Consider the following 17,604-nt stretch of genomic DNA (forward strand, 5'->3'; position numbering starts at 1 on the left):
AAAAATACATGTTCATTGAAGACAATTTGAAAAAGAAATTGCCTATAAACATCCTGAAATAAACATTGCTTCAGTGAATTCAGCTAACACTTTTTCTTTTCCCTGTAGCTATTTTCTTCTTCGAACATTCTTCCCAACCCTCTTCATCTGCCTGTTTCTTGCTCATCCTTCAGAACCTTATTTTCAATGGCACTTGTCCTCAAAAAAGTTTTCAAACCTCCTACCTGAGGTCCTCTGCTAATATGCTCCTGTTTAATCTCTGGGTTTCCTCTGCATTCTTGAAATATTTATGATCCTGGATTCTGGTGTATGTTGGCAACACAGTGACAAACATGATAAACAGGATCTCTACGATAATGGAGTTGGCAATTTTAATGGAGATAGCTAAGAAACAAACAAAAATGAATGTACACATATAATTTTGTTGTAGTTACATGTAAATGTATATTCCTCACCAGACTACCAACCCCAAGGGGTGAGAACAATGACTGTTTGGTTTAGAGAACTTAGTAAATAAATGTACATGTGTTTTAAATGAATGGACACTGAAGGAATGAACAAATAAGCTAATCTTTTTGTGTGCTTTCTCAAGATATTTCATGTACATAAATATTAAGATATGATCAGGCTACCCAAGATGACTGTTCTCTTGTTTTCTGTACATCCCCTGCTCAGCCAGTCCCTGCCTCAAGTATACCCTACTCACATGACTGACCCTCCTACATACTTGCCCCAGGCCCAAAGGAATGATATAGCTTTAGATAAGAACTCTCCACTGTGCTTAAAGGGATGGTGAGGGGCATGCTGCTCTGCTGGTTTCCCTGATAACCCATGAGCCAACCTTAAGTCAACTCCTCTACAGCTAGCAACCTACCCCTGTCCCTAGGAGCAAAGACTGCTGCCATGTCCTGTCTGCCTTCTGCCTTGTCCTGTCTGCCTTCTGCCATATACAGTGAGGTGTTTCTCCAGGACCTTGCTTCAGACATGCAAGATTCCCCTATCCATTAAACTATTATGTCTCTGTTGCTAACTTTCAGCTTTTTTCTTCCATCTTAAAGCTGGGCAGGTATAGGTCTTCTAATCCTGCACAGTTCATCCCAATCACAAACATAACAGTCTTCATATTTACTCAAAATTGAAATCTTTTGATGAATACATAGTATACTTTTTCCACTTAATATTATGTCTTGAACATACTCTTATCTGAATAAACATTTTAATGTGATCAAATATTTTAGTCTGGCATTTCACATGCTGTATTCTGCATAGAAGTTAAAAAGCAGGGTGACAATATACAGCCTTGATGTACTCCTTTACCAATTTTGAACCAGTCTGTTCCATGTCTGATTCTAGCTGTTGCTTCTTGACCTGTTTTTCAGGAGACAGGTAAGGTGGTCTAGTATTCCCATTGCTTTAAGAATTTTCCACAGTTTATTGTGACCCACACAGTCAATGGTTATAGCATAGTCAGTGAAGTAGTAGATGTTTTTCTGGAATTCTCTTGCTTTCTCTATGATCCAACAGATATTGGCAATTTGATTCCTCTGCCTTTTCTTTGCATGATATTTAATTTTAAGAATATACTAGAGTGATTTTTAAAAAATCATCCTCTGTTGAGATTATTTTCACTCTTTTCCTGACTCAAACTACACGGTCATTTAGATTATTGACAGTAGTTTACTGTTATGATTTATATTCTGATGAACACATTTATGCATAAATCCTCTATCTTTGATTTTATTTCTTTGGAAAAATTGAATCACTGAACAGAGGTAACTATCTTTTTAAGACTTTTATAGTTCAGCTCAGACACTCAGTCATGTCCAACTCTTTGTGACCCCATGAACTGCAGCATGCCAGGCTTACCTGTCCATCACCAACTACCAGAGCTTACTCAAACTCATGTCTATCGAGTCAGTGATGCCATCCAACCATCTCATACTCTGTCATCCACTTCTCCTCCCACCTTCAATCTTTCCCAGCATCAGGGCCTTCTCCAATGAATAGGCTCTTCACATCAGGTGGCCAAAGTATTGGAGCTTCAGCATCAGTCTTGAATATTCAGGACTGATTTCTTTTAGGATTGAATGGTCTGATCTCCTTGCAGTCCAAGGGACTCTCAAGAGTCTTCTCCAACATCACAGTTCAAAGCATCAATTCTTCGGTTCTCAGCTTTCTTTATGATCCAACTCTCACATTCATACATGACTACTGGAAAAACCATACTTAACTATACAGACCTCTGTCAATATATATATTGACTTTTATATATATTGCCAAATTGTATTACAGAAAGGTAAGTTATAGTTTGTTAAGGGAAAATTTACATAATTTCATTAGTTTTTTTTTTAATAATAACATTTTAATGAAGATACTATGTAATATAGGCTTGGATTGTTTTATTTTTCTTCCTTCCTCCACAATACTTTCCAGCAGCATTTCAACTTCTACTATCTCTTGAGATAAACCATTTTATTAAAATTATCTTTTACTATTCAAAATATTATTTTAAGCTTTTTCCTTATTTTTTAAAATTAATTTTTATTGGATTTTCATTAGATTTTGAAACTAGCAATAGATGTGACCTCTAGGATTGACTAGTTTGATCTCCTTGCAGTCCAAGGGACTTTCAAGAGTCTTCTCCAGCACCATAATTCAAAAACATCACTTCTTTGGCACTCAGCCTTCTTTATGGTGTAACTCTCACATTCATACATGGCTACTGGAAAAACCGTAGCTTTGACAATATGGGCTTTTGTCAGCAAAATGATGTCTTTGCTTTTTAATACACTGTCTAGGTTTGTTGTCAGAGCTTTTCTTCCAAGGAGCATGTGTCGTTTAATTTCATGGCTGCAGTCACTGTCCTCAGTGATTTTGGAGCCCAAGAAAATAAAATCTGTCACTGCTTCAACTTTTTCCTCTTCTGTTTGCCATGGAGTAATCTTAGTTTTTTGTTCTTAGTTTTTTGAATGTTGAGTGTCAAGCCAGCTCTTTCATTCTTCTCTTTCATCCTCATCAAGAAGCTCTTTAGTTCCTCTTCACTTTCTGCCATAAGGGTGGTGTCATCTGCGTATCTGAGGTTATTGATATTTCTCCCAGCAATCTTGATTCCAGCTTGTGCTTCTTCCAGCCCAGCGTTTCTCATGATGTACTCTGCATAGAAGTTAAATCTAAGCAGGATGACAATATACAGCTTTGACACACTCCTTTCCCAGTTTGGAACCAGTCTTTCATTCCGTGTCCAATTCTAATGGTTGTTTTTTGACCTGCATACATGTTTCTCAGAGACAGATAAGGTGGTCTGGTATTCCCAACTCTTTAAGAATTTTCCACAGTTTGTTGTAATCCACACAGTCTAAAGCTTTAGTCTAGTTAATGAAGTGGAAATTTTTCTGGAATTCTCATGCCTTTTCTGTGATCCAACAGATATTGCAAATTGATCCCTGGTTCCTCTGCCTTTTTCTAAATCCAGCTTGTACATCTGGAAGTCCTTGATTCACATACTGCTGAAGCCTAGCTTGAAGGATTTTGACCATTACTTTGCTAGCATGTGAAATGAGTGCAATTATCTGGTAGTTTGAACAATCTTTGGCATTGCCTTTCTTTGGGATTGAAATGAAAACTCACCTTTTCCAGTCCTGTGACCACTACTAAGTTTTCCAAATTTGCTGACATACTGAGTGCAGCACTTTAACTGTTATCATGTTTTAGGATTTTAAATAGCTCAGCTGGAATTCTGTCTACTCCACTAGTTTTGTTTGTGGTAATGCTTCCTAAGGCCTACTTGACCTCACACTCCTGGATATGAAAGTGGCTCTAGGTGAGTGACCACACCATCATGGTTATCCTGGGTCATTAAGACGTTTTTTTTGTATAGTTCTTCTTCATTGTATTCTTGCCACGTTTTCTTAATCTCTTCTGCTTCTATTAGGTCCTTGCCATTTTTGTCCTCTATTGTGCCCATCTTTGCATGAAATGTTTCCTTTTTATCTCCAATTTTTTTTGAGACATCCCTAGTCTTTCCCATTCTATCATTTTCCTCTATTTCTTTGCATTGTTCAGTTAAGAAGGCTTTCTTATCTCTTCTTACAATTCTCTGGAACTGTGCATTCAGTTGAGTATATCTTTACCTTTCTCCTTTGCCTTTTGCTTTTCTTTTCTCAACTATTTGTAAGTCCTCCTCAGACAACCACTTTGCCTTATTGCATTTCTTTCTCTTTAGGATGGTTTTGGTCACTGCCTCCTGTATTACAATGTTACAAAACTCTGTCCATAATTCTTCAGGCATTCTGTCTACTGGATCTAATACCTTGAATCTATTTTTCACCTCCTATATATTCATAAGGGATTTAATTTAGGTCATACTTGAATGGTCTAGAGGTTTTCCCTGCTTTCTTCAATTTAAGTCTGAATTTTGCAATCAGGAGCTCATGATCTGAGCCACAGTCAGCTCCAGGTCTTGTTTTTGCTAACTGTATAGAGCTCCATTTGGCTGCAAAGAATATAATCAATGTGATTTTGGTGCTGACCGTCTGGTGATGTCCATGTGTAGAGTCATTTCTTGTGTTTTTGGAAGAGGGTGTTTGTTATGACCAGTGTTTTCTCTTGACAAAACTCTGTTAGCCTTTGCCCTGCTTCATATCAACAATTAATTGTATCAATAAGAAATGCATGTGTTATTAATATAGCTTGGAGTTAAGAGGGATAGGTTTAGGAATCTTGAGACAGGTGAATGCCAGATAAGAGAATTTCAAAATTTTAAAATAGATGTTTAGAAGCCTCTGTAGGATTTTGAGGTGAGGGATAAAAGTGTCTCTGGAGGCAAACATATCTTAACTCAAAGTAGTAACTTGGGGACTTTGAGCACTTGAGTTTACTGACTTAATTTTGAGCTCTGTTTCACTCACCTTTCAAGGGCTTAGGGATACTGGATATTTTTCTGGTTCTCTGTGTCATACTACTACAACTGGGATATTTGTGGGAGGCTATTTCAAGTCCTCTCTACTCAAATCCCTCTCTGAACCATTTTTAACTCTCTCCGTACATGCTCAATTGTGGACATTGCCTTCCTCCTCCTCCTTTCCTCCCTCCCTCCCCCCACTTCCTTCCTTCTTTCCTTTCTTCCCTCCATAGCTTGTATATATTAACAGCAAGCTCCAATACTTTGGTCATCTGATGTGAAGAATTGACTCATTGGAAAAGACCCTGATGCTGGGAAGATTGAAGGCAGGAGAAAGGGGATGACAGAGGATGAGATGGTTGGATGACATCACCAACTCAATGGACATGAGTCTGAGCAAGCTCCAGGAGTTGGTGATGGACAGAGAGGCCTGGTGTGGTGCTGTCCATAGGATCGCAAAGAGTCAGACATGACTGAGTGACTGAGCTGAACTGATGATCTTGTAAGGCAGCCTTGAATCCTGGTCATTCTGATTCTCAAGAGCAGTGTGTTCTGAGGACAGCTTCCTGTAGCTCTCTCTTGAATTCCACTGGTGTGTACACCTTGATGATGTTGTGGTACTGGCCTTCTGGAGGCATGTGATCTGGCCTTTCTCTCTCAAAGGGGAACAGACTGGAGTCCCATTTGATGGCATCCACATGTAGTTCCCTGGGATGCAAGTTGCAGCTCCTGCAGTGCTTCCTGCTGGGCCTCAAGCACCCGATGACCTCCCTCTCCATCTCGTACTCTCCCTGCTTATACAGGGACCACTTCTTCAGAAGCTGAGCTCTCATCTCGTCTCTTCAAAGAGCAGTTCCCCCTGAGACTGCTATTTCACTTTATCCACGAGCTCACAGGGATAATAAAATCCTCAAAGGGAATTAACTCCTGGCTAGGCTTTCTTCTTTTTCAAATGGTCTTTTACTGCTTGGTCTTTTTAAAGATTTAACTACTTCTTTCACAGAGGTTCTGCTCTCATGGGAACAAGTTCTGAGACGATCAACAATGAAGCTTTCTGATAAATGTCTCTAGTCTATGTCTGCCAAATTCCCAAAGCATCCATGGCCTTTAGGTTGCTTCCAGGCGTGCATTCATTTGCATTCAGGGCCCACATGCCCCACACAGAGATTCTGACATAGCATTTCTTTAAGGAGAGTCTGTATGTTTCTCATTTGTACTAGGGAAAACATTTCACTGACCAGAGATTTCCCTAATCTTATCTGATAGACAGTGATAAAATAGGCAGGGCAATGGAAGGCATCATAATTTAGGGAGGATGAAAACATCTATTAGTTTAATATTTCCAAAATATTGTCTCTGTTACATTAGCATTAGATGTGGCATTTAAGAAAGTTTGTCATGGCACTAAACTCAAGGTGAGCTGAGCATGAAGAGAGCCTGGAAGCAGGTCATACACTACATGCTTACCTCCTGGCAGCCATTTAATTAGAATATGATAGGCTTCCCCGTAGGAAAGTTCTAGAAAATCCAATATAGCTTGTAATTTCTCTGGGGGAAAAAAATCCTCAAAATATACTTTTTACTGAGAGTTGGCTTCAAGTATTATCTTTATATATAAAAAATTAAATTTTTTTTCTCTTAACACAAATTTCTGGCGGCGCTCTATTAATCATCATAAACTTTCTCCCAGAGTTCAGAAATCTTTTTAGAAAGAAGGGAGAAAATAGATATTTTTCCTCTGTAGAATGTAAATGAATTTTTGGTATAAATCATGTGGATTTATATCGAGTAACTAGGCAGTTTATTAATTCTAGGAGTGTTTAGCTCAAAGCATATTATGTGCACTGTAATTTATCTCAAAGACTCAGTAGTAGCCTTCTGTTTTTTTCCTTTTTCCAGAGCTTAAACTTCAGATACTTGTTCTTTTATATTAACTTCACATTCTTTATATTTATCCTTCATATTTCAAGATTTTCTTCACAATAAAAATTTTAGGCAATATATTATAATATCTGATCCAGTGTACCTTGTACACCTGTGTTACAGACCACTATTTTTGCCCTCCTTAATCAGTAGAAGTTGATCAGAGGCAAGACAGGAAATTCAGGCAAGGCTTTATTGGGTCCCTTTCAACAACAGTGGGGGATCAAGAACAAACAACAGTTTCCCTTGCTGGCATGTTCCTGAGCTGGGGCATGAGTTGGTTCCAGGGGTCAGGCTGGAGGGGTGGCTTAGGTGGTTTGCCCACCCCTTAATGTGCAGGGGCATGTGCAGTACCCTACTTTTGCTTCAGGCTCTTTTGAAGTGACAAGTGGTGTTTTGGTTTCTTTGTACCATTTGTCCAGAATTCGTCCTAACTGCACATGCATGCAGTTAATTTTAGTCCCTTATAGTTTATACTTTGTTGCTCAAGGAGAGTTGCGTCCAAGTTGCAAGCACTGCAGCAAGGATCCCAGGGCCCAGGCCTGTCTCACTTGTGCTGAAGATCTATTTGGTTCTCATCATTCCCTCTCCTCCTTTGGTGTCTACAACACTTTAATCTTTTCATTCTTTCCTTTACTGTGTGACTAGTTGACTTCTCTTTATCCTTTCAGTCCCTGAATGTTGATATTCACCACAATTCCATCCCATAGATTCAAGTGTTTTTAACCTAGAGATTTCTCCTGAGCTACAATGTGCTTAGTCACTCAGTTGTGTCTGACTCTTTGCAGCCCCATGGACTGTAGTCTGCCAGGCTCCTCTGTCCATGGAATTCTCCAGGCAAGAATATTGGAGTGGGTTGCCATTTCCTCCTCCAAGGGATCTTCCAAACCAGGGATCAAGCCCAGGACTCCCATGTTGCAGGTGGATTTTTTACCATCTGAGCCACCAGGGAAGCCCTCCTGAGCTATAGATCCCATTTAAAACTACTTATTGTATCAGCATCTTGGTCTGGATACATCAGAAGTGCCTCATGTTGCAACATATCCAAACATGCTAATTTTTCCCCCTAAATTGCCTTGAAGCATCATTATCCACCCTTATAAGGCTAGAACACTTAGCATTTTCTGTGATCAGCTGTTTTCATGGCCATTGCACTAATTTAGCACTCATTTTCTCTTTGTTGTTGTTTAGTTGCTAATTCCCATCCAACTCTTTTGTGACCCCTTTGACTCTAGCCCACCAGGCTCCTCTGTCCATGGGATTCTCTAGGCAAGAATACTGGAGTGGGTTACCGTCTCCTCCTCCAGGAGATATTTCTGGCCTAGGGATCAAACTCAGGGTTCATGCATTGGCAAGCTGAACCACCAGGGAAATCCTTGAGGCCACAAATTTTAAAGGCTGTTCAATACATGAGCTGATTGACTAAAGTAAAAAATAGAGACTGAACACTATATAGAAGGTTAGAGATGGATGGTATACATTTTAATGAGCAATAATGAGCATTATAATCAGTTGATCATTAAACACTTCTTATACTTTCTATTTCCCTTAGTTTCAGTGTCATGGCTGTGTATTTATTTGCTGTTTCAAAGGTAATATTCGTACTGAGAGGTCTTTTTCAGTATATGATCCTATGTCAAATTCCAATGTTATAACATGTGGTTGTTGATTTCTACCCCCTCATTGTCAATGTGATCCTAGTGAAATGATCTTACAGTATATTGGAAGCATACTTTATATATGTGCCAGCAATCTGTCTCCTCATAATACAAAAAGGAGTAAGATCTGATGGAATAACCTCTTTACTTACTCTGCCATTTGTTTTATCTCCTTTTTATTGCTGTTTCTTACTCATCAAAATCCTTTTGGTAACAAATAGGATATGTATAATGTATTTTAATACAGTGGATTTTTACATGAAAGAATTCAAATTTGGGAATGCTTTGCCATATTTCAAAGGACTTTGTGTCATTAACTCAATTTTCATATGCTTTTGCTCATGACATTATAAAATTAAAGTGCTGATACCCTTCTTTATATTCAAAAGCAGAGACATTACTTTGCCAACAAAGGTCCGTCTAGTCAAGGCTATGGTTTTTCCAGTAGTCATGTATGGATGTGAGAGTTGGACTGTGAAGAAAGCTGAGCACCGAAGAATTGACGCTTTTGAACTGTGGTGTTGGAGAAGACTCTTGAGAGTCCCTTGGACTGCAAGGAGACCCAACCAGTCCATTCTAAAGGAGATCAGTCCTGGGTGTTCTTTGGAAGGAATGACGCTAAAGCTGAAACTCCAGTACTTTGGCCACCTCATGCAAAGAGTTGACTCATTAGAAAAGACTCTGATGCTGGGAGGGATTGGGGGCAGGAGGAAAAGGAGACAACAGAAGATGAGATGGCTGGATGGCATCACCGACTCGATGGATGTGAGTTTGAGTGAACTCCGGGAGTTGTTGATGGACAGGGAGGCCTGGCATGCTGCAATTCATGGGGTCTCAGAGTCGGACATGACTGAGCAACTGGACTAAACTGAACTGAACTGACCCTTCTTTGGATAAATTGTTAAATGCCTAAATCCTCCCTCTATTCTTTCTGTGTTTCCTTCTTTTTCTGCCTCCCTTTTTCCTTTTTACATTGTTACTTTTAGCAGGTGCATATTTTCTAAAATGAACACTGTTGTGAAAAAGAAGAAAAGAGACTGGGTTCTTTAAGAGCAAAAAGATACACTTCATTTTAGTTTTTTTTCAGAGAAGTGGGTCTCAAGAGGTCAATGCAGACATCGACAGGTAAATTTTGAATGCTACTGCTGCTAAGTCACTTCACTTGTGTCCGACTCTGTGTGACCCCATAGATGGCGGCCACCAGGCTCCCCCATCCCTGGTATTCTCCAGGCAAGAACACTGGAGTGGGTTGCCATTTCCTTCTCCAATGCAGGAAAGTGAAAAGTGAAAGTGAAGTCGCTCAGTTGTGTCCGACTCTTCACGACCCCATGGACTGCAGCCCACCAGGCTCCTCCATCCATGGGATTTTCCAGGCAAGAGTACTGGAGTGGGGTGCCATTGCCTATGGGCATATACATATAAGGGAGCAGGTGTGTGCCAATGGTGTCCAGAAGAAACGGTGTTAGTGATGTATACTGGGATCTATGTATTTTGTTTCCTCAACTAAAGGAAACTAAAGTTAAAATCCTTAGGATCCCACAATATTTTTGTTGTCTGTCCTACCACACGGAATATAGTATTGTAGAATATAGTAATTTAATAAATACTTGTTGATTCATGATCTAACCTGCCTGGGAGTTTTATACAATGCTGCATATCCTGAAGAAACAACTTGGCATTAGTTGGTGGGAGGGACCCTGAATTTATTTGTTGCTTACCTATGATTTACATAATTTTTCAGTTTACTTCACAGTCATTTATTCTAAGAAGTCATTCATTAATGGAGTAATTCGAATGGAGAAGAAATAGGACTGATCATAAAATAATATTGATAACTTAGTGGAGATCTAAAGAAGCTAGGTATAATATGTTTCAAATTAGTTGTTGTTATTGTTTAGTTGCTAAGTTGTGTCCAATTCTTTTGTGAGCCCATGTACTATTGCCTGCAAGGCTCCTGTCCATGGGATTTCTCAGGCAAAATACTGGAGTAGGTTATCATTTCCTTCTAAAGGGGATCTTCCTGACCCAGGGATTGAAACCGCATCTCCTGCATTAGGAGGCAGGTTCATTACTACTGAGCCACCAGGGAAGCCCTGTAGATTAGTACCATTCCTTAACTTATAGCCACTATAGCACCTAGCCTACTGAGAATCTTAAATGTTTATAATTAATTATAGTAATTCCCCTTTCCCATTTTATTCTCAAGATCTTCTTTGAGGGAAAGAAATGGCAGTTTATACATTTCCATTTATATTTGTTATGTTTCTTTACATGTTTCATTGCTTAACTCAGATACTTAACAAGAATCAGTTGCTTTGTTTCTTTCTTACCATGGGGGGGGGGGTGGGAAAAAAAAAACCCTCTCACATTTTGGTTGCAGTGATTAACTTTGGTGTTGCCAGAGTAATGTAGTGCATCAGATCAGATCAGATCAGTTGCTCAGTCATGTCTGACTCTTTGCGACCCCATGAATCACAGCACGCCAGGCCTCCCTCTCCATCAACAACTCCCGGAGTTCACTAAGACTCATGTCCATCGAGTTAGTGATGCCATCCAGCCATCTCATCCTCTGTCGTCTCCTTTTCCACTTGCCCCCAATCCCTCCCAGCATCAGAGTCTTTTCCAATGAGTCAACTCTTTGCATGAGGTGGCCAAAGTACTGGAGTTTCAGCTTTAGCATCATTCCTTCCAAAGAAATCCCAGGGCTGATGTCCTTCAGAATGGACTGGTTGAATCTTCTTGCAGTCCAAGGGACTCTCAAGAGTCTTCTCCAACACCACTGTTCAAAAGCATCAATTCTTCCACGCTCAGCCTTCTTCACAGTCCAACTTTCACATCCATACATGACCACAGGAAAAACCATAGCCTTGACTAGTCGAACCTTTGTTGGCAAGGTAATGTCTCTGCTTTTGAATATGCTATCTAGGTTGGTCATAACTTTCCTTCCAAGGAGTAAGCGTCTTTTAATTTCATGGCTGCAGTCACCATCTGCAGTGATTTTGGAGCCCAGAAAAATAAAGTCTGACACTGTTTCCACTGTTTCCACTGTTTCCCCACCTATTTCCCATGAAGTGGTGGGACCGGATGCCATGATCTTAATTTTCTGAATGTTGAGCTTTAAGCCCACTTTTTCACTCTCCACTTTCACTTTCATCAAGAGGCTTTTGAGTTCCTCTTCACTTTCTGCCATAAGGGTGGTGTCATCTGCATATCTGAGGTGATTGATATTTCTCCCAGCAATCTTGATTCCAGCTTGTGTTTCTTCCAGTCCAGCATTTCTCATGATGTACTCTGCATATAAGTTAAATAAGCAGGGTGACAATATACAGGCTTGATGTACTCCTTTTCCTATTTGGAACCAGTCTGTTGTTCCATGTCCTGTTCTAACTGTTGCTTCCTGACCTGCATACAGATTTCTCAAGAGGCAGATCAGGTGGTCTGGTATTCCCATCTCTTTCAGAATTTTCCACAGTTTATTGTGATCCACACAGTCAAAGGCTTTGGCATAGTCAATAAAGCAGAAATAGATATTTTTCTGGAACTCTTGCTTTTTCCATGATCCAGTGGACGTTGGCAATTTGATCTCTGGTTCCTCTGCCTTTTCTAAAACCAGCTTGAACATCAGGAAGTTCACAGTTCACATATTGCTGAAGCCTGGCTTAGAGAATTTTGAGCATTACTTTACTAGTGTGTGAGATGAGTGACATTGTGCAGTAGTCTGAGCATTCTTTGGCATTGCCTTTCTTTGGGATTGGAATGAAAACTGACCTTTTCCCGTCCTGTGGCCACTGCTGAGTTATGTAACAAAAATTAATGGTATAATTTTCTAGTAGTGTATATATATGTTCTGTGTCTTTTCCTCCATCTTTAAGTCTCAGAGCACTTGGTTCCTGACAAAGCACTATTTTTGATGGTACAATAAACACTTGTCATTTCTTGAACCAGATGCATCTCTGCAAAGCCTTATGCAAAGTATTTTTGTTGTTCAGTCTCCAAGTCGTGTCCAATTCTTTGGGATCTCATGGACTGTGGCATGCCAGGGTTCCCTGTCCTTCACTATCTCCAAGAATTTGCTCATATATGTAAAGTGTATGTTAAATATAACAAAGGGGATAAATGTTTCAGGAATATACAGAGTGAAATATTTTATGAAATACAGTCATTGTCACTTTTTTGAAAATAAGTATTAAACTTTAATTTTGGTTCCTGACACTTCATTTCTTGTTCTTGTATTGACGTGCAATTTATTTATAACAAATTTCATCAATTGTAGTTACACAATTTGTTGAGTTTGACAGGTGTAGACTATGTTGAAATTGCCATCACAATCAAGATATATATATTTCTGTTGTCTTAAGTTCCCTTATGTACATTTACAATCAGTTCCCTCCAGACCCAGGTCACAAGTATTCTTTGATCTGTTTGCTTCCTTTATAGTTATGCATTTTCTGACATAACTATTGCATAGTATTACACTCAAATAGTATGCATTCTTTTGTGCCTTGGCTTTATTCACTCATAATAATATTTTTTGAAATTCATCTACATGCTGACTTTGGAAGCACATATACTAAAATTGAAATTCATCTATTTGTCAGTTATTTGTTCTTTTCATTGCTAAGTAGCATTGCTTTTTATGGATATAGCACAGTTTGTTTTTGTGTGGGTATAAGTTTTCAACTCCCTAGGTAAGTACCAAGGAGCATGATTGCTGGATCACGTGGCAAGAATATATTTAATTTTACCAGAAACCATTAAACTGTCTTTCAAAGTATCTGTACCATTTGGCATTCCTACCAGCAGTGAACGAGAGTACCTGTTGTTACACAATCTCCCCAGCATTTGGTGCCATCAGTCTTCTGGATTTTTGGCATTCTTGCCTGGAAAATTCCATGGATGGAGGAGCCTGGTAGGCTGCAATCCGTGGGTCGCTAAGAGTCGGACACGACTGAAAGACTTCACTTTCACTTTTCACTTTCATCCATTGGAGAAGGAAATGGCAACCCATTCCAGTGTTCTTGCCTGGAGAATCCCAGGGATGGCAGAGCCTGGTGGCTGCCGTCTATGGGGTCTCACAGAGTCGGACACGACTGAAGCAACTTAGCAGCAGCAGTAGGTGTATAGTGGTATCTCATTTTTAATTTTAATAAAGTCATCTCATCAAGTCTTTCTTCATGGATTATGTTTTTGGTGTTGTTTCTTAAGGGTCCATCTAGATTCTCTATTATCTTCCAGGAGTTTTATAGTTTTGCCTTTTGTTATCTATATTTAAGTCTATGATCTGTTTTGAGTTAATTTGGTGAACATTGTAAAGTTTGTGTCCAGATTTTTTTGTTGTTGCATGTTTGGTTGTTTCAGCACCATTTGTTGAAGAGATTATCTTTGATCCATTTATTGCATTTGCTACTTTGTCAAGAATCAGTCAACTGTATTTAAGTGGTCCTATTTCTGGTTCTCTGTTCTGTTCCACTGATATCTTTGTCCTTTCACCAGTACCGTCCTGTCTTGATTATTGTAGCTTTGTAATAATTCTTGATTGCTAATGTAAGTGGTATTTTTATGGGATTCCCAGGTGGCTCAGTGATAAAGAATTTGCCTGCCAATGCAGGAGACTTAGGAGACACACTGCGGCATGCCAGGGTTCCCTGTCCTTCACTATCTCCAGGAATTTGCTCATATATGTAAAGTGTATGTTAATTATAACAAAGGGAGATTTTCTTTTCTTCTATCCCTGGGTCAAGAAGATTCCCTGGAGAAGAAAATAGCAATCCAGTATTTTTGCTGGGAAAATCCCATGTACAGAGAAGCCTGGGAGGCTACAGTCTGTGAAGTTGCCTAGAGTTGGACACGACTGAGCAACTGAGCACACACACATTGTATTTTTAATTTCAAACTCCACTGTTCATTGCTAGTATGTTAGGAAAGAAATTATTTTTTTAAAAACTAGCTTTGTATCTTGCAACCTTACTATAACCACTTAGTTCCAAAAGTTTTTAGTCAATACTTTTGGACTTTTTACATAGGCAGTCACGTCATCTGCAAATAAAGACAATTTTAATCCTTCCTTCCAAATCTATATGCTTTTCATGTTCTTTTCTTTAAAAGTGAAAGTCGCTCAGTTGTGTCCGACTCTTTGTGACCCCATGGACTATGGGGTCCATGGAATTCTCCAGGCCATACTGGAGTGGGTAGCCTTTCCCTTCTCAGGGAATCTTTCCAACTTAGGGATAGAACCTAGTTCTCCCATGTTGCAAGCAGATTCTTTACCAGCTGAGCCATAAGGGATGCCTTCTTCCCTTATCTAATGGTATTAGGAAGTATTCCAGTACAATGAAAAGTGGAGTATGAGGGTTATCCTTGTCTTATTCCTTATCTTAATTAGGAAAGCTTTGAGTTTTTCACCATTAAATGCTTTAGCTGTAGGTTTCTTGTAGTTTTCTTCTTTTCTTTTTTATCAATTTAAGGAAATTTCTCTCTATTCTGAGTTTCCTGAGAACTTTCATCATGAGTGGTTATAAATTTTGTTAAATACTTTCCTACATGATCTATTGATATGATCATTTGGATTTTCTTCTTTCATCTGTTAGTGTGATAGATTATATTAATTGATTTTTAAATGTTGAACCAGTGTTGCATACCTGGAATAAATCCTGCTTGGTTGTAGTATATAGTTCTTTTTCACATTGTTGCATTTGATTTTCAAATATTTTGTTGTGGATTTTTTTTTTAATATTTTAGGCTATTTTATTTGGTATCTATAAATTTAGGTACATTTATAAATTTAGGTACTTGGTACATTCCTGGTAAAATCAAACCTGTTATTATATGTCATTTCTTTCTCTCATGCAGTTAATATGTTTTATCTTAAAACCTATTTTTGTCAGCTTTTATTTATTTATTTATTTTATTTGGAGGCTAATTACTTTACAATATTGTATTGGTTTTGCCATACATCAACATGAATCCGCCACGGGTGTACACGTGTTCCCAATCCTGAACCCCCCTCCCACCTCCCTCCCCGTACCCTCCCTCTGGGTCATCCCAGTGGATTTTTTGCATCTATGTTCATGAGACCTTCAGGTTTTTATTTTCTTTTTTGCAATATGTTTGTTTGGTTTTGATTTTAGGGCAATGCTGGCCTCATTGAACATGACATATTCTCTTCTGCTTCTGTCTTATGAAAGAGATTGTAGAAAATTGATACAAGGTTTTCCTTAAATGTTTGGTGGAATTTATCAATGAACACATCTGGGCCTAGTGCCTTCTTTTTTGGAAGATTACTAATAATTAATTCAACTTCTTAATAGATAAAATTCTATTCATATTGCCTATTTCTTTTGATGTGAGTTTTTAAAAATGTTTTGCCTGGTCAATCTCTTTATGCATAAAACAGATTACAAAATCAATGGAGAGTATATGCTTATTTTCTGATTTAAATGATATAACACATTCAAGATACACTGTAGAATTAAAAAGTAACATATATGTTTAATTATTGACACATCATTATTTGTCTTAGTAAAGCTCCATACACATCTATAGTTGTTGTTATTACAAATATGGAAATTATTATCATGTATAATTACATATATCTATAGTTATCTTGGATTTTTAGGCTTACCACCTGAATCTGACCAATTTAATGTTACTTCATAATTATAGTATAGCGTGAAATTTTATATTTATTGTTCCCCTAGCCTGAAGTAGTTTTCCTGTTGAATAAGCCCACAAGTACCTAGGATGCAGCACTTCAAATTTATTCATTTTGGTTAAATCTGAAAATTCCAAATATTAGAAGCTATAACTGTTGAATTTAACTTAATAATACATTAGAATTATAAAATTGATATGAGTTATAAAATTGCATAGCTTCTGTATGAATTATCAGGTTTACAAAGCACACTTGAATTGCCTAGCTTAAAGGTCAATCTTGTATTATTTCAGAAAACCAGGAAAAAGTAGTGTGGGAGGCAGAGCACATAGCTGGAAACTTCCACTGCAGGAGGAATGGGTTCAATTCCTGGTTGGGGAGCTAAGATGCCTCATGCAGCATAGGACAGCCAAAACATTTTTTTGGGTGCTTCCCAGCTGTTGCTAGCGATAAAGAATGTGCCTGCCAATGCAGGAGTGTAGAGACACAGGTTCAATTCCTGGGTCGAGAAGATCCCTTGGGAGAGGGCATGGCAACCCACTCCAGTATTCTTGCCTGGAGAATCCCATGGACAGTGGACTCTGGTGGGCTATAGTCCACAAGGTTGTAAAGAATGGAACACAACTGAAGTGACTGAGCATGTATGCACAAACTTTTATATAATAATTGACATTTACTTTCAACTTTTAGAAAAACTTATTTCATATTTTATCTTTGTTTAATTTACATTCAGTATTCTCTTGATCTAATTGCTTTAATTTTTTTGATTGCCTATGAATATTGAAAATATAATGCTTGATTACTAAATGTTGGAATATAATAACATGTAAGATGAAGGACCCTTCATCTTACAGATGGAGAAACTGAGATTTAGAAAAATTAAGTTACCAGGGTCATAACACTAGTTTATGGCAAATTTAGTACTAGAACCCAGTTTAGTTCAGCCGCTCAGTTGTGTCTGACTGTTTGCAGCACACCAGGCATTCCAGTCCATCACCAACCCCTGGAGCTTGCTCAAACTCATGTCCATCGAGTTGGCAATGCCATCCAACAATCTCATCCTCTGCCATTCCCTTCTCCCCCTGCCTTTAATCTTTCCCGGCATCACGGGCTTTTCCAGTGAGTCAGTTCTTCGCATCAAGTGGCCAAAGGATTGAAACTTCAACATCAGTCCTTCCAAAGAATATTCAGGACTGATTTCCTTTAGGGTTGATTGGTTTGATCTCCTTGCAGTCCAAGGGACTTTCAAGAGTCTTATCCAACACCACAGTTCAAAAGCATCGATTCTTTGACACTCAGGTTTCTTTATGGCCCAACTCTCACATCCATACATAACTACTGGGAAAACCATAGCATTGACTAGACGGACATTTGTTGGCAAAGTAATGTCTCTGCTTTTTAATATGCTGCCTAGGTTGGTCATAGCTTTTCTTCCAAGGAGCAAGTGTCTTTTAATTTCATGGCTATAGTCA

The 17,604-nt window shown here is 38.6% G+C and overlaps 2 protein-coding genes and 1 pseudogene across 5 annotated transcripts in view; 1 reads left to right on the forward strand and 2 right to left on the reverse strand.

The window, feature by feature from the left end:
- FAM71C (family with sequence similarity 71 member C) overlaps positions 1-4,956 on the reverse strand; it is a 42,565-nt gene extending 37,609 nt beyond the window's left edge. The window contains 1 exon segment of the mRNA XM_045165203.1: positions 4,908-4,956. Coding sequence (XP_045021138.1) covers positions 4,908-4,956 — 49 coding nt within the window.
- Positions 1-17,604, forward strand: part of ANKS1B (ankyrin repeat and sterile alpha motif domain containing 1B) — a 1,160,059-nt gene that overhangs the window by 338,422 nt on the left and 804,033 nt on the right. The window lies entirely within an intron of this gene.
- Positions 5,437-5,987, reverse strand: LOC102389528 (annotated as a pseudogene).

The sequence above is a fragment of the Bubalus bubalis genome, chromosome 4 (genome assembly GCF_019923935.1).
Source record: "Bubalus bubalis isolate 160015118507 breed Murrah chromosome 4, NDDB_SH_1, whole genome shotgun sequence".
NCBI classification, from domain to species: domain Eukaryota; kingdom Metazoa; phylum Chordata; class Mammalia; order Artiodactyla; family Bovidae; genus Bubalus; species Bubalus bubalis.